This window comes from Urocitellus parryii, chromosome 7 (assembly GCF_045843805.1).
Source record: "Urocitellus parryii isolate mUroPar1 chromosome 7, mUroPar1.hap1, whole genome shotgun sequence".
Classification (NCBI taxonomy): Eukaryota; Metazoa; Chordata; class Mammalia; order Rodentia; family Sciuridae; genus Urocitellus; species Urocitellus parryii.
In genome coordinates, this window is record NC_135537.1 from 16887358 (window position 1) to 16902828 (window position 15471).

Here is a 15471-nt window from a genome sequence, read left to right on the forward strand (position 1 = left end):
CTTAAGTGTCCATCAAAAGCTCTGTTGTGCTTCTTATCAGCCTTTCTCAGAATCAGCACATGCTACTCAGGGAAAGAGTGGTCTGAGAAGCCATACTCATCTCTCCACCTTATTAATATTTAGATACACTGAATACATATCTTTTATGTTTTATCCAGTTTTTCTAATTTTTCAGTTGGGGGGTAAATCCAAATTACTTTACCTAACATGATCAAAACTCGAACTCCTTCAGAAATAGATTTAATGTACTTAATATTTTAAGGGGTATAGAAGTGCTGTTTTTCCCATTTCCCTCCATTATGGGATAGACCCACACAGAATTTTTGCTTCTAAAATATACATTCTCCAAAATGTTTGAAGGTGATATGCATTTTCAAATAAAATGGTAACACCTTGTTAAACTATAAAAAAGAAACTTTTTATTAAAGAAAGATTGTGAATTTTTGGTCATCCTAAACATTTAATACCTTTGGTTTTTATAAAGCATAAAGGAGATTGGATATTAGAGGCCTTTGTAATAACTCTATATGTGTTTAAATTTTTAGAAATTTAAAAATGTTTTTATGCAAGTGATTTGTTTTTTTATTGAAATATGTTTATTAAAATTTTTAAAGCACTGCTGAAGCTGTACTTCAAAAAATGGATGACATGAAGAAGATGCGTAGACAGCGAATGAGAGAACTTGAAGACTTGGGAGTTTTTAATGAGACGGAAAAAGTAAACATTTTCATTAAGGGTGTGACTTAATCGCCTATTTAATTTTTTTTCTGTAGTATATAATCCATTTATGGTTAAAATTAGTCATCATTTTATATAGCATTTGTTTGATCAGTCACTTATGACTAGAGGTCTAAGAGTTTATAGCTCTAAATATCTTATAAATAAATAAAATAAAGGTCCATCTAAACGAAGAAAATATTTAAAAGTAAGAAAGAAAAATTGGGTGCCGGTATAGTGGTGCACACCTATAATTCTAGTGACTCAGGAGGCTGAGGCAAGAGAATCACAAGTTAAAGTCCAGCCTCAGCTACTTAGGCCCTAAGGAACTTAGTGAGACACTGTCTCAAAATTTAAAAAAAAAAAAAAAAAGAACAAAAAAGGGCTGTGAATGTAGCTCAATGGTATAACACCCCTGCGTTTAATCCCTACTACCAAAAAAGAAAGATTGGGGGAGTCTTAATGAATTTTTTATAAATGTTTTACATTAATGGCTTTCATTTAAACATTTGTAGGGCAATCTTAATATGTACACGAGAGGAAAACAAAAAGGTATTCAAAGAACCGATGAAGAAACAACTGATAATCAAGAAGGCAGTGTGGGTTAGTTTTTTCTCTTATTCCATTTTCTGGGTTTGAATTTAAGTACTTTTTATTTAGTAGGAAATAGCCCTTTTATTCAGAAACTGACATTTATGGTAGTTCCTGAGGGTCATAGGATTGGTTGTAACTTAAAAGAAGTAGGGACAAGGGAGAGCTTAAAAGGAGAGTATGTTTTGTTTCAGAAAGTAACTGAAAGCAATAATTCTAAGACAATGTTATTTTGCTTTCATAATATATTTATAGACAACACATATCTATTTTAATTAAAAGATGATAAAAGTTAAGTTTTGCTATTCCATTTAGAACTTACTAGCATAATCTGTATTTTTTAATGAGTGCACTCCAGTTTTCTGAAATGCATTTTAAATTTTGCTGAGGATGTTTTATCATTATCATAAGTAAATTATTTGATTTGTGCTACATGTAATTCAGTGACAGCCAGGAGGGCTAGACAGAATATCAAATTTAAGTTTTAAAGGCAAAAGTAAGTGAGGAGATGTTAAGACTTGTCAATTGCTACATTATCTTGGAAGCTTAAGTATAATTGCCTATGTTAATAAAATTTGCAATAACATTGTAAACTTCAATTTGGTGCTTATTAATAGAAGTCTTCACACTTTTTTCTTTACTTTTTTCCCTTCCCCTGATGATTTTAATTCTAGAATTTTTTACTTCCTTAAAAAAAAATCTTTAATGTTGCAAAAGAATCACAGGTTCTTTCTATGACCAGTCTCAGTGTAGATAATTTTTAGAAGGGTGTCTCCTAACTTGCTATGTTAAAACTTGTTAACACATTGGTGAGTATCCTTCTAGAAGTGTTTCTTAATTATAGAATCATCTGAAGAGGGTGAAGACCAAGAAGATGAAGATGATGGTGAAGATGAAGATGATGATGATGAAGATGAAGAGGATGATGAAGATGAAGAGGATGGAGAAGAAGATAATCAGAAACGATATTATCTTAGACAGAGAAAAGCAACTGTTTACTACCAGGCTCCATTGGAAAGTTAGTGTCATTCATACATACTTTTTGCAGGAGATGATTTGTATCAGCTTTTTCTTTACTGTTCCTTCTTTGTTTTTCCCATATTTTCATTTTGCTAAATATTCATGACTGTTATATTAAACTATCCTAATTTTTTAAGAAATCATTTTTTTTCCAAAGAAAGTTAATTTTAGCCTTGCACGAAGCAAATAATTGAGCTATTTTGAATTTTCATATCTTTCAGATTCATACCTTTCTTCTTAATTTGTCAGTTTATTTAACCTTAGTATTTTGTAAGTGTTCATGTGCAGTGCTGATGATTACCTGTTATGTATCTGCATAACAATGGCTGTTTATGGCCATTATTTGTTTTAGTTGGTTGGTGTCTGTGTTATGCATATTTTCAGCAGCAACCCTGCAGACATAAATGATATAAGGTATATATTCTATAGTAGATATTTGTTAGTACTTTCATAGAAAACAGCACCTTTGTAAGTATTTTAATGAAGAGTAAAGTTATCTTCATTTATATGTAAATTATAATTATATATATATAATATATATATACACACACTCTCTTTTAATTTTAATTTTATTTTCCCCCAGAACCTCGTCACCAGAGAAAGCCCAACATATTTTATAGTGGCCCAGCTTCTCCTGCAAGACCAAGATACAGATTATCTTCTGCAGGACCAAGAAGTCCTTACTGTAAACGAATGAACAGGTGTGGTTCTGAAATAATCAACAATTAATGATAATGTGATTGTTAGGGTAGGATTCTAGAGCCTTTGGATTGAGTGTATTAGAACAGAATTCTAGAACTGCATATTTGGAATAGTACTTTTTAGCACTCTACTCCCTAGTACCACTGACTAGTTTTTATTTTTGCTTCCACTAGTGGGAAGTGTTAATGGTCATCTTGATAAGGTATTCTATACCACTGTTCTGTACTTGAATAAGAACTTACCATTATATTCCCAGCTATGTTAAGCATTTTATATAGATTGTTTTATTTAATCTTCACATTTAGAGGATAGGTTTAATCTTCACATAGTATTACAGATATATTTTCCCACCATGAAAATGTTCTAAGTTATATATCTTCTAGACTTATTATGGTTTTTTTCTGGGTGTATTTGTTTCCCTTGTATTTTAAGAAACATTTATTTTCTTTAATTATTAAAATTATTTGCGTGTTTTTTTTTCTTCCACATTTTAATAATTGTTGCTAATCTATCAAATTTAAGTCCAAAGAGGCTATGAGAGGTTTCATTCTTCTAAGAAATGAGCGTTCCCTGATGGATTGGAACAATTGAGGTTATAGTAGCATTATGGTGGTTCATCAATGAGAGAAAAAACTAAAATGGTGGCGGGTGAAAGTTGATGTAGAGGGGCTGGGATTGTAGCTCAGTAGTAGAGCTTGCCTCTCACATATAAGGCACTGGGTTTTGATCCTTAGCACCATGTAAAAATGAAGGTATTGTGTCTATCTACAAATAAAAAAAAATGTAAAGTTGGTACTTTTCCTTCATTAAATGGAGCGTTAGTTTATTCCAAAGTAAGACTGAAATCTTTGTAGATTTAAACTATTTGAACAGTTCTGAGAAGTCTCATCAAAACAAATTGACTGTTTTGGTCATGGAAGATAGCAAGCACCTTAGTAAGTACTGAAGAGACATCTTTTAGGAAAAATAAGAAATATACTTGTGTCTGAGACATTTCAATTCATTACCAGAATCACAAGCATACATTTTACATTTTTAGGTTTCTTTTTCCATCCTCCCCTTTGCCTGATTAGAGCTCAGAAGGATAGAGGATCAGGAAGGCAAACTCAACCTGTCAGTTTCTTATGATAATTGTACTTGAAGGGAGGCTTCATTTCCTTATCTTGATGGGCCCCCAAGAATATTGTTGAAGACTCGTTTTGATAGTGAAATATATTGGTCATTAGGAAAAGAGAAGGTATAATATTTACTGGAATCCCTATCACCACAAAGCTTCGGGGTTAGGATAGCAACTATCCAACTCAAGGGGCAGGCCTGTACTTGATCCAGCAGAAGAACAAGACTAGCAGTTACCTTGAGATTCAATTTCTTCTCATGTTTTGAATGGATTTATGATTCTGGAAGTAACATTTATTGATAAATTATCTCTACAGTTAACACCTATAGTGTATTTTAGAGAAAGTTTTATATATATATATATATATATATATATATATATATATATATATATTAGTTGTAGTTGGACACAATACCTTTATTTTTTACGTGGTGCTGAAGATCAAACCCACGGCCTCGCATGTGTTAGGCAAGTGCTCTACCACTGAGCCACAACCCAGCCACAAGAAAGTTTTTGTTTTGTTTTTTTAAACTTTTTTATTTTTTATTTTTTTATTTTTTTAGAGAGAGAGTGAGAGAGGAGAGAGAGAGAGAGAATTTTTAATATTTACTTTTTAGTTCTCGGCGGACACAACATCTTTGTTGGTATGTGGTGCTGAGGATCGAACGCGGGCCGCACGCATGCCAGACGAGCGCGCTACCGCCTGAGCCACATTCCCAGCCCTGTTTTGTTTTGTTTTTTAAAAACATTTGGTCTCATGTGCTTCCTTATTTGGTTCCTGGGGTCTAGTCTTTGCCTGTGAAAAATGTTTTATATTGTTGAGTAGTTCCTTGCTATAGATATATTCTTCCTCTCCAATTATTTAACGAATGTTTGAGTGCTATCTGGTGCCAAGCAAAATAGTAAAAATGACTTAGGCAGAATTCCTGCCTATGGCTCTCATAGACTAATGGAGGATTCTTACACATGTAAGTTAAGCATGAACTTAATAGAGTTAAGCTGTCTTGAGTCACATTAGTTGACTTGCTGACTTTCCTGGTGGTTTCAATAACCTCTTTAAACTTATTTTTGTATTAATAGCTTTATTGAAACATATATTATACAGTTTGCTCATTTAAATTGTACAACTCTGTGACTTTTAATATGTTCAGAGTTGTGCATCTGTCACGAGTCTGTTTTTAAAACATTTTCATCACTTCAAAAAGATCACTTTAATGATCACCCTCCAGTCTCTCCATTCCCCCAGCCCTAAGCAACCACAAATCTAATTTCTATCTCTATAGTTTTGCTAGTTTTGTGTATTTCTCATAAGTGGAATATCTTGTCACTAGCTTCTTTCACATGGTTTAACCTTTTCAAGGTTCATCCATGTTTCTCCATGTATCAATATTTCATTCTTTATTTTAATGTCAAGTAAGATTTCATTATATGGACATAGCATGTTTTGTTTATCCTTTATCGGTTGATAAATGTGTGTTTCACTTTGGCTATCATGAATAATGCTATTATAAACATTTATGTGCAAGTTTTTGTGTGAACATGTTTTCGCTTTTTTTGGTATATAATTCCATTGGAGTGGAATTGCTGAGTCAAATGCTAACTATATTTAATGTTTGAGGAACTGCTACATTGTTCTCCAAAGTGGCTACTCCATTTTATATTCATTCCCACAAGCAGTTTAGGAGGGTTCCAAATTTTCTATATTGAATGTAGCCCTTTAAACCTTTTCTTTAACTTTCTTGTTAAGCTGATGTAAGGATCTCATATCTTCTAACAGCCTTGATGATGTGTAGTCATTTTGCTCATCCTTTTTACTTGAAGATACTAGCTTGTTTATAGCTCATGTACTACTTCAGCTACTGAGGCATAAAAGTAAAGCACATCTCCAAAGCAGCATTTGAACATTGCTGTTAGTATCTACGAGTTAAGAAACCTTGCAGCACCAGAAGAAATTATACTTCAAACCATCTTTTTTAAACTTACTTATTTATTCTAATTTGTTATACATGACAGCAGAATGCATTTCAATTCATAGTACACATATAGAGCACAATTTTTCATTTCTCTGGTGGTATGCAAAGTGGAGTCACACCATTCGTGTCCTCATACATATACTTAGGGTAATGATGTTTATCTCATTTCACCATCCTTCCTGCCCTCAGGCCCCCTCCCTTTCCCTCTCTCCCTTTGCCCTATCAAGATTTCTTCCATTCCTCCCATGTTCTCCCTCCACCCCCATTATGGATCAGCATCCACATATCAGAGAATACATTTAGCCTTTGCTTTTTTGGGATTGGCTTACTTCACTTAGCACGATATTCTCCAAGTCCATCCATTTACCTACAAATGCCATGATTTTATTCTTTTAATACTGAGTAATACCCCATTGTGTATATATACCAAAGTTTCTTTATCTGTTCATCTGTTGAAGGGCATCTAGGTTGGTTCCACAATTTAGCTCTTGTGAATTGTGCTGCTATCAACATGGATATGGCTGTGTCACTGTAGTATGCTGCATCTCTTAATGAACATTTGATGGTCAGCTCTACCATAGCCTCTTTTCTTCCCTTTTTAAGCTATCCAAGTCTTTTATTACCTTCAAATATTCAATGTGTCAAAATGCATTCTACTGTCATGTGTAACTAATTAGAACAAATTAAAAGAAGAAAACAAACCTTGTAGCCATAATGCAGAATCTTCCAAGGGTCTCTAGGTACACTTGCCATAGTGGAGCTTTAAGAATGCTGCCTTGAAGCTGGATTCTCTTCCTTATGAGTGTTAACATCTAGTAATTTAAGTTTTATTTTTTTCACTCTAGATTCTGGAAAAAAAAGCTCACCCCTTAGAATCATAAGGTAGCATAATAGCCAGTTGCTTCGTGAGTATTTCAAAATCATACTTATCTGTTAAAGAACTAGAACTGGCAAGAAGTCAAAGCTCTGGCTAGATTCAAAGTGCTGGTCTAGTACTTGTCTATGCCAGGTTTTTCCATGATTTTTGTAGGGTGGTGGAAAAAAATTAGTGGATATGGGTATTTGTGTTTCACATATTTTTAAAATTGAAATAATGGTCTTTCTACAATATAGAATGATCACTAAGAACCTGCACTCGTAACTAGGACTGTCTGGGTTTGGAGCTCAGCTCTACCACTTGTTAGTGACCTTTGTCAAGTTATTTAACCTCTCTATGATTCTGTTTTTTGATCTGAAGAATGGGGACAATAGCACCTATCCCATAGTATTGTAAGAATTAGAATTAATACACACAAAGCCTTTAAAATAGTGTGGCATATATTAAGTGCTATATTGGTTTGCTATTTAACTTTTATGTTTCTTTTGTTTTTGTGGATTTTGTTTTGTTTTGTTTCATTTTGTTTTTCTATTGGGAATTATAAACAAGGTCTGGATAGTTGCTTAGGACTTACTAAGTTGCTGAGTCTGGCTTCAAAAACTTGATCCTCTTCCCTCAGACTCCAGAATTGCTGGATTACAGGTGCACTTCCTTGCACTTAGCCTGATGTTTAAAATTAATTTCTACTTTGCAAATCAAACATTGAAAACCTTATGTTGAGCCATAAGATTTTTTGTTGTTTGCCTCTAACTACTGGTTTGTGAAAAAACGATAATTCACCAGTGTATTAATGTTTACAATGTGGATTTTTGAAATAGACATAGTTTTGAATTCTGGCACTGTAATTTATTCTATGAGCCATGTTGACCTCAACTGTAAAATGATGTGCTTGTCCAAAAATTTAATTAAGATTGAATGAGATAACTTGTCAAGCAGGAACAGAAAGGAGTTAGTAAATATATGCTCTTAATAGTCTTGATGTGGATGATTAGAGAATTATTTTCTCATTTATTTCTGGGTTTTCAAAGATCCTTATGAAAAAACGTTGGAACCATTTGTGTTTCAGATTCAGATTTTGGGGGTGTATTTACAGCATACAACATATGTAGTATGTAACATTAACATCTCTAGAGTTGTCTGAGCCAGCACTGCATATAATTACTGCATTACTATATAATTCTGTAGTAATGAAATTTTAAATAATGGTGGCAACTGGGACAAATTGAGAGTATAAATTGCCTGGTATTAGTTCAGGTCATATATTCTAGAGCTAAGTAAAACTAGAACTAGTTTACAGATTTTTTGGGGGGGGGGGATGGAAGATTTTGGACATGCATTATGAAGGTAATAGATGAAGATACCTACTTTCCATGATTGTTTTCTTGATTCAGGAAAAAATTCTAGACCTAAGTCAATGGAATAATTAAAGAATATGTAGCCAGAGGGTTTTTTGTTTTGTTTTGTTTTGTTTTTTAAATTTTGAGACAGGGTCTCCCTAAGTTGCTTAGGTAAGTTGCCCAGCCTGGCCTCAAACTTGCAATTCTCTTGTCTCAGCCTCCCCAGTTGCTGGGGTTTCAGATGTGCACCACTATGCTTGACTACATTCTTTGTGGGTGTTTTTGGTTTTGTTTTTGTTTTTTATGTGAGTCTTTTGCAACTGTCCAAAGGTAAAAGTGATTAAAACATATTTTGTATATTTGTAGCATTTGGCATCTTATTTGTTCTTACCAACCAGTCTAAGAATTTGATAGTATTTTTATCTTATTTTTCTTGAAAACTCATATGGACTTGGTAGCTTATCTGTATACACAGTTGTTAAGTGATTGAGTTGTGAATTTACGTTGACGTATACTATAGATAAAAGGCCATGTTACTCATTATAGCTTTTTAGTTTTTGTTTTGGGCAGTGTTGGGGATTAAACGGAGAACCTCATGCATGGTAGACAAGTGCTCTATCACTGAGCCGTACCTCTAGCCCTCCCAGTTTTTTAATCTACATAAAGAAAAAACTTTTCAGTGTTACTTGATCTCTCGAAATAGGTGATTTTCTCCCTAATGGGAAATTATATATAATATACTATTGAAAATGCCTTTTCAAGTTACAATCATACTCTGTCTCGTCTTTCTTTTTAAAATAACTGACTATATCAACACTAAGACGTCGGGCTGGGGTTGTGGCTCAGAGGTATAGCATTTGCCTAGCATGTATGAGGCCCTGGGTTCGATCCTCAGCACTATGTAAAATAAAATAAAGATATTGTGTCCACCTATAGCTAAAAAATAAATTAAAAAAAAAGACTAAGACGTCACTTTGCCCAAACCATCTCTTAATGAACATTTGATGGTCAGTTCAACCATAGCCTCTTTTTCTTTTTTTCCCCTTCTTCAGTTATCCAAGTTTTTTATTACCTTCAAATATTAATCAACAACGCTTATTACTTCAGTGGTTCAGCAAATATTTTATGATAAACCTTTTTGGTTCATTGGGTATTTCTAGGCAGGTACTGTACCACTGAGCTATATCCTCAGCTCCATAAGGTATTTCTGATGCTAAAATCCTATGCCTTTTCCCCTGCCCTCCTTATTATGATATCACATTTCCTCTTTACTTAAGGAGAAGACATGCAATCCATAGTAGTGACTCTACTTCATCTTCCTCTTCTGAAGATGAACAACACTTTGAGAGGAGAAGAAAAAGGAGCCGTAATAGAGCCATCAATAGGTGAGTTGCCATATTGATGACTTTTTGAACTGCCTGATGTTTTTTTCAAGTAGTGAGAACATAGAAGAATTTGGGAGTGGGTATATCTTAGTTGATTAAAAACTTGCATCACATCTTAATGTATATAAACCAGAATACTGTCTTAGAACCATCTATAATTGAATCAAATAATAAGTTAGAACATGGAGTTATGGTTTTTTTTTTTTTTTTTTTTTTTTTTTTTGCTGAACTGTTAGGTAGCCCATAGTGGTACTTAGTGAACAGTCACTTGAGGGAATATTCTTATATTCTTTTTTTTTTTTTGCTTATAGTACATTCTTATTTGAAACTCTTAAGGAAAATTGGAAGATTTATTTATTACATAACTCTGTAGTATAACTCCACCAGCTTATTTGACTTTCACACTAATTATATGAAGTAGAAAGGTCAAGGATTATTCTCATTTTACAGATCTGGTTGGATAAATGAGAATGTACTGCTTGGACTCCAGTAGTAAAATACCATTAGAGTAGAAAATAATGCTAAACAAAATAATCTGAGTATAATAATAGGAGGGGCATACAAAACAACCATTTATTTTATTTTATTTTATTTTATTTTATTTTTTTAATTTAGAGACAAAGTCTCTCTAAATTGCTGAGGATGACTGACTTTGAACTTGTGATCCTCCTGCCTCAGCCTCCTGGGACACTGGGATTACTGGCATGTGCCATTGCATCCAGCATTCTTTGTATTCTTTTTTTTTTTTTTTTTTCTTTTTTTAACTGTGGATTATTTTAACATAATTATTTTATTTATTATGTGGTGCTGGGGATCAAACCCAGTGTCTCATATGCAAGTACTCTACCACTGAGCCACAAGTAACCATTTTTGCTAACCTCAAAACTCCATGAGATAGTTATCTTTATATATCATTTTTGTATTCTTTATTCTTTTTTTTTTTTTTTAAGAGAATTTTTTAATATTTTTAGTTTTCGGCGGACACAACATCTTTGTTTGTATGTGTTGCTGAGGATGGAACCCGGGCCGCATGTATGCCAGGCGAGCGCACGACCGCTTGAGCCACATCCCTAGCCCTATATTCTTTATTCTTTATAGCTTACTCTCTTAGTTAGATCTGCCATGTCTAATACAGTAGGCACTTGTCACATGTGGCGGAGCACTTGAAATGTGGTTTGTCTAAATGGGACAAAGTTCATGTTTTTATAAAATATATGCTTAGATTTCAAAGACTTAATACAAAAAGTGTAACATCTCAGTTTTTAAAATGATTGTAGAAATGATATTTTGGATATAGAAGGATAAATAAGATATATTATTAAAATAATTTGCATTGTTTCCTTTTTTAAAATATTTTTTAGTTTTGTTTTGTTTAATAGTTGGGCACAGTACTTTTGTTTTATTTGTTTTTATGTGGCTGAGGATTGAACTTGGCGCCTCGCGGGTGCTAGGCAAGCGCTCTACCTCTGAGCAACAACCCCAGCCCCAGCACTTTTTTTCTTTGTTTAGTAAGATTAACAGAAAATTTAAAAGTGTAGTTTGTGGCTTGCATTTCGTGTCTGTTGGACAGCAATGAGTTGGATCATTCGAAAACTATATTTGACTACTTGAATTTTTCTTTGCTTTCATTCATGGAAATGCTAATTGAATCCCCTATGTTTTGTATTATGCTAGTAATATGTTTTTTAAAAAGAAACCTTTTAGCTGGGCACAGTGGCGTACGCCTGTAATCCTGGCAACTCAGGAGACTGAGACAGGAAGATCATGAGTTCAAAGCCTGCCTCAGGAACTTAGCGAGCTCTTATCTTCAAATAAAATATGAAAAAAGACTGGGGATGTGACTCAGTTGTTAAGCCAATGAGTTCAATCTCCAGCACATCCTCCCCCCCAAAAAAATACACCCTTTTTTAAAGTTGGGAGTAGGGAGACAGGTGTAAGACCTCATGAATATAGAAAGGAGACCATTAGTAGAGAGGAAAGGAATGGGGAAGGACAAAGGGATTTCTTAGGGAATTAAATTAATCATGTACAAATATGCTAAAATGAAATTCACTATTCTGTATAATTAATATGTACCAATTAAAAACAAAAAGAAATATTCTTTAAAAAGCTACGATTGAAAATTTGTTTATCTTAGATTTCACAGTGTAAATTACTTATGGCACTGTTCTCTTGTATAGTTCTGTTGAAGGTAGTTAACAGTATTATATTGATTATTTTGGAATAGCTAGAAAAGAGGATTTTGAATGTTCTTACCACAAAGAAATGATAAATGCATGAGGTGATGAATTTTCTGAATACCTTGGTTTGAAAATTATATATGTACCAAAACTTCACACTATACCACATGTAATTATTATGTGTCATTTAAAAATGATAAAAAAAATAAGTTCCTTATGGAGTTGAGCTTAACAAGAACTGTCACTTGGAGTGAGTCTGGTATGCTTGACGTAGGTTAATTCTCATGTAAGTATCTTCCTTTTACATAAGCAATCTTCATTTTTCAATCTATAAAATGAGCAGGGTTCTTATATTAAACTAGTGATATTATCTTGCTTGAGAAGATTGATATGAATCCACGTGCTGGTTGACTATGAATATTTTGCTGAGAGGTATTATAGTACACCAGAGTTATTATAGATCTATAGATTAATAGACTGCTTGCATTTGATTCTTGGCTTTACCATTTACTAGTTGGACGACTTTGGGCAAATTAATTACCCTTTCTATGCCTCAGTTTTCTTCTAAAATGAGGAAAATAATAATAGTCTACCTCAGTAGAATGTTTCAAGGATTTCATGTAAAGCACCTAAAACAGTATCTGGTAAACAGTAAATACTCTGTATGTTAGACCCAGCCACTATAATGTATATTGTTACTTTCTAAATTCTCCACCATGTATTACTTTGAGGTTCTATGACCTCTTGATTACTTAATGTTTTTCATTAGGTCATATGTCTTTAATAATAAAACTTTGGATACAAATGTTTCTAACTTAAGTTCTATGTGTTTAAAGAAAATGAGGAATTTGAAATACTTAAATTGTTAGATTTTTTTCAGTTGAATTTTTTTTTTTTTTTTAGTACTGGGCATTGAACCCAGGGGTATTCTACCACTAAGCCACATCCCAATCCTTTTTATTTTTTACTTTTTGAGACAGGATCTCACTAAGTTGCCATGGCTGGCCCCAAACTTTCAATCCTCCTGCCTCAGTCTCCTGAATTGCTGTGATTACAGGTGTGGGTCGCTGAAAATATTAAGAAAAATGATAATATTCTAACATTGTATATGGGGAGAAGAGAGAATTGATAGGTCTGTGCTTTTTAAAATCTGTTTTCATAGGTGCCTCCCACTAAATTTTCGGAAAGATGAATTAAGGGGAATTTATAAAGATCGAATGAAAATTGGAGCTAGCCTTGCTGATGTTGATCCAATGCAACTAGATTCTTCAGTGAGTACTATATTTTGAAATGTATACTCGACTTGAACTATAATGTTGTTCTTTAATATAGTTTTTAAGTTTTGTTTGCAGTGCTGGGGATTGAACCAAGAGCACATAGTAGGCAAGCATTCTACCACCAAGTTACAGCTACAGCCCTTCATATTTCCCCCCAGACAGGTTCTTGCTAAGTTGCTGAGGCTTACCTCAAATTTGTGATGCTTCTGCCTCAGTCTCCTCAATAGCTGAGATTAAAGGCATGCACCACTATGCTCCAGTATTGTAGATTAGTATTAAAGTTAAGAAAAAAAAATCTTTATTTTTTTCATCAGAAATTTTAATCTTTATATACATTTAAAAAGAAAATCTTTCAGTCACAATTAAGATACTGTTACTGGGGCTGGGGATGTGGCTCAAGCAGAAGCACGATCGCCTGGCATGTGAGCGACCTGGGTTCGATCCTCAGCACCACATACAAAAACAAAGATGTTGTGTCCGCCGAAAACTAAAAAATAAATATTAAAAAAAAAATCTCTCTCTCTCTCTTTAAAAAAAAAAGATACTGAGTTGACTGTGCAGGTAAATATAGCTTAGTAGGAGGGATATTAGGGGCAACATTTTAATTTTGACTCTTAAGTCTAAAATTGTCACTTTTCTCTTCCATTGCCAGGTACGATTTGATAGTGTTGGTGGCCTGTCCAAACATATTGCAGCTCTAAAAGAGATGGTGGTGTTTCCATTACTTTATCCAGAGGTCTTTGAAAAATTCAAAATTCAACCCCCAAGGTAATTAAATTATGCTTTTGATTTTAGACATAATCTGCTAAATACTATTATTGTTTAATTTTTACACCTTTACTTAATTTTAAACACTGGTTCCTGATTTTTTTTTTTCCTTATGTAACGTTTCTTCTTGAATAACCCAGTATAGAAACTTCAGTGTATGGTTTTTTTTTTTTCCTAGTAAAGTAATGTATCATAAATCAATCAGTTAAACATTGGTGCATTTTAAAGTAAATTTTATAGTTTAAGAAATTAAAAGCTGGGCACAGTAACGTGCATCTCTAATTCCAGAGATTCAGGAGGCTGAGGCAGGAGGATTACTACTTCAATGCCAGCTTCAGCAACTTAAGTGAGACACTGTCTAAAAACAAAAAGGTTGGGAATGTAGCTTAGTGGTAGTGCATCCCTCAGTTCAATCCCCAATACTTCCTACAAAAAAAAATTTAGAAGCTATTAAACAATAACAATGACTTCTTACAGGACATTTTGGAAATGCCTAGTTAAGTAATTTAGTGAATTCAAAAAGAAACAACAAACAACTCAACTTTTCTCTATATCTCGCCTTTCTTAAAATATACATTTGAACATACATTTAAATTGTATGACTGCATGTGAAGGTAAGAGAATATGATGAAGATCTTCCAACTGCAGAAAATCATGAATGAATGAAATGAAATGTTTCAAATAAAGGGCTTTATTTTTATTGTCTATATGTATTTTTATAGTATCAATAATAACTCCCAGGTTTTAAATTATGCTTTGTGGATTGAAACTATATTATATTTATCTTATATTGTTTTATTCACTAATTATGGACTCATGAACTTGGTTCCTAATTTTTGTTTCAATAGTCTACTTTTTAATGTAGTACTTAAATGTTTAACATTATTTTACAGAGGTTGTTTGTTTTATGGTCCACCTGGAACTGGAAAAACTCTGGTTGCTAGAGCACTTGCCAATGAATGCAGTCAAGGGGATAAAAGAGTAGCATTTTTCATGAGGAAAGGTGCTGATTGTCTGAGTAAATGGGTAGGAGAATCTGAAAGACAGCTACGATTGCTATTTGATCAGGTATGATATTGAAATTTGCCTACATAGTTCTATAATCTATGCAGATGTAATAAGTTTAAGGATTAGATAAACTTTTTGTTTAATCAGAATTATTCCCAATATATAATCCTTCTAGATTAATTTTCTTTGATGTGTTAAGATTACCCTGACCTGTAATTAATAGTTTTATAGTTACAGGAGAAATGAATAATTGGATCTAAGTTCTTTGGAGGCCTAGGTCTTACACCTAGTGAGAGTGGTAATCTCATATTTAGAGACTGTAGTATTGAGGTATGTATGAGTACAGGATGTGAAGACAGTTCTGCCCTAGAGTGACTTTTCAGTTTCATACTTCAGAGTGTATCAAAAGCACATTGTGAGATAATATTTTCTGCTCTGAGACATGGCTACAAACTTTTTAAAATCTTGTGTTTTTTTTTTGTTTTGTTTTGTTTTTTAAAGTCTCTAAGGAGACTGGGG

General features: G+C 33.3%; 1 protein-coding gene across 1 annotated transcript in view; it reads left to right on the forward strand.

Moving 5' to 3' along the window:
* The window catches only part of Atad2 (ATPase family AAA domain containing 2), a 60748-nt gene that overhangs the window by 18495 nt on the left and 26782 nt on the right, over positions 1–15471 (forward strand). Inside the window, exons 5-12 of the mRNA XM_026407625.2 lie at positions 615–717; positions 1233–1320; positions 2153–2326; positions 2912–3029; positions 9612–9719; positions 13062–13170; positions 13829–13944; positions 14838–15012. Of these exons, the coding sequence (XP_026263410.1) occupies positions 615–717; positions 1233–1320; positions 2153–2326; positions 2912–3029; positions 9612–9719; positions 13062–13170; positions 13829–13944; positions 14838–15012 (991 nt within the window). The remainder of the gene's footprint in view (positions 1–614; positions 718–1232; positions 1321–2152; positions 2327–2911; positions 3030–9611; positions 9720–13061; positions 13171–13828; positions 13945–14837; positions 15013–15471) is intronic.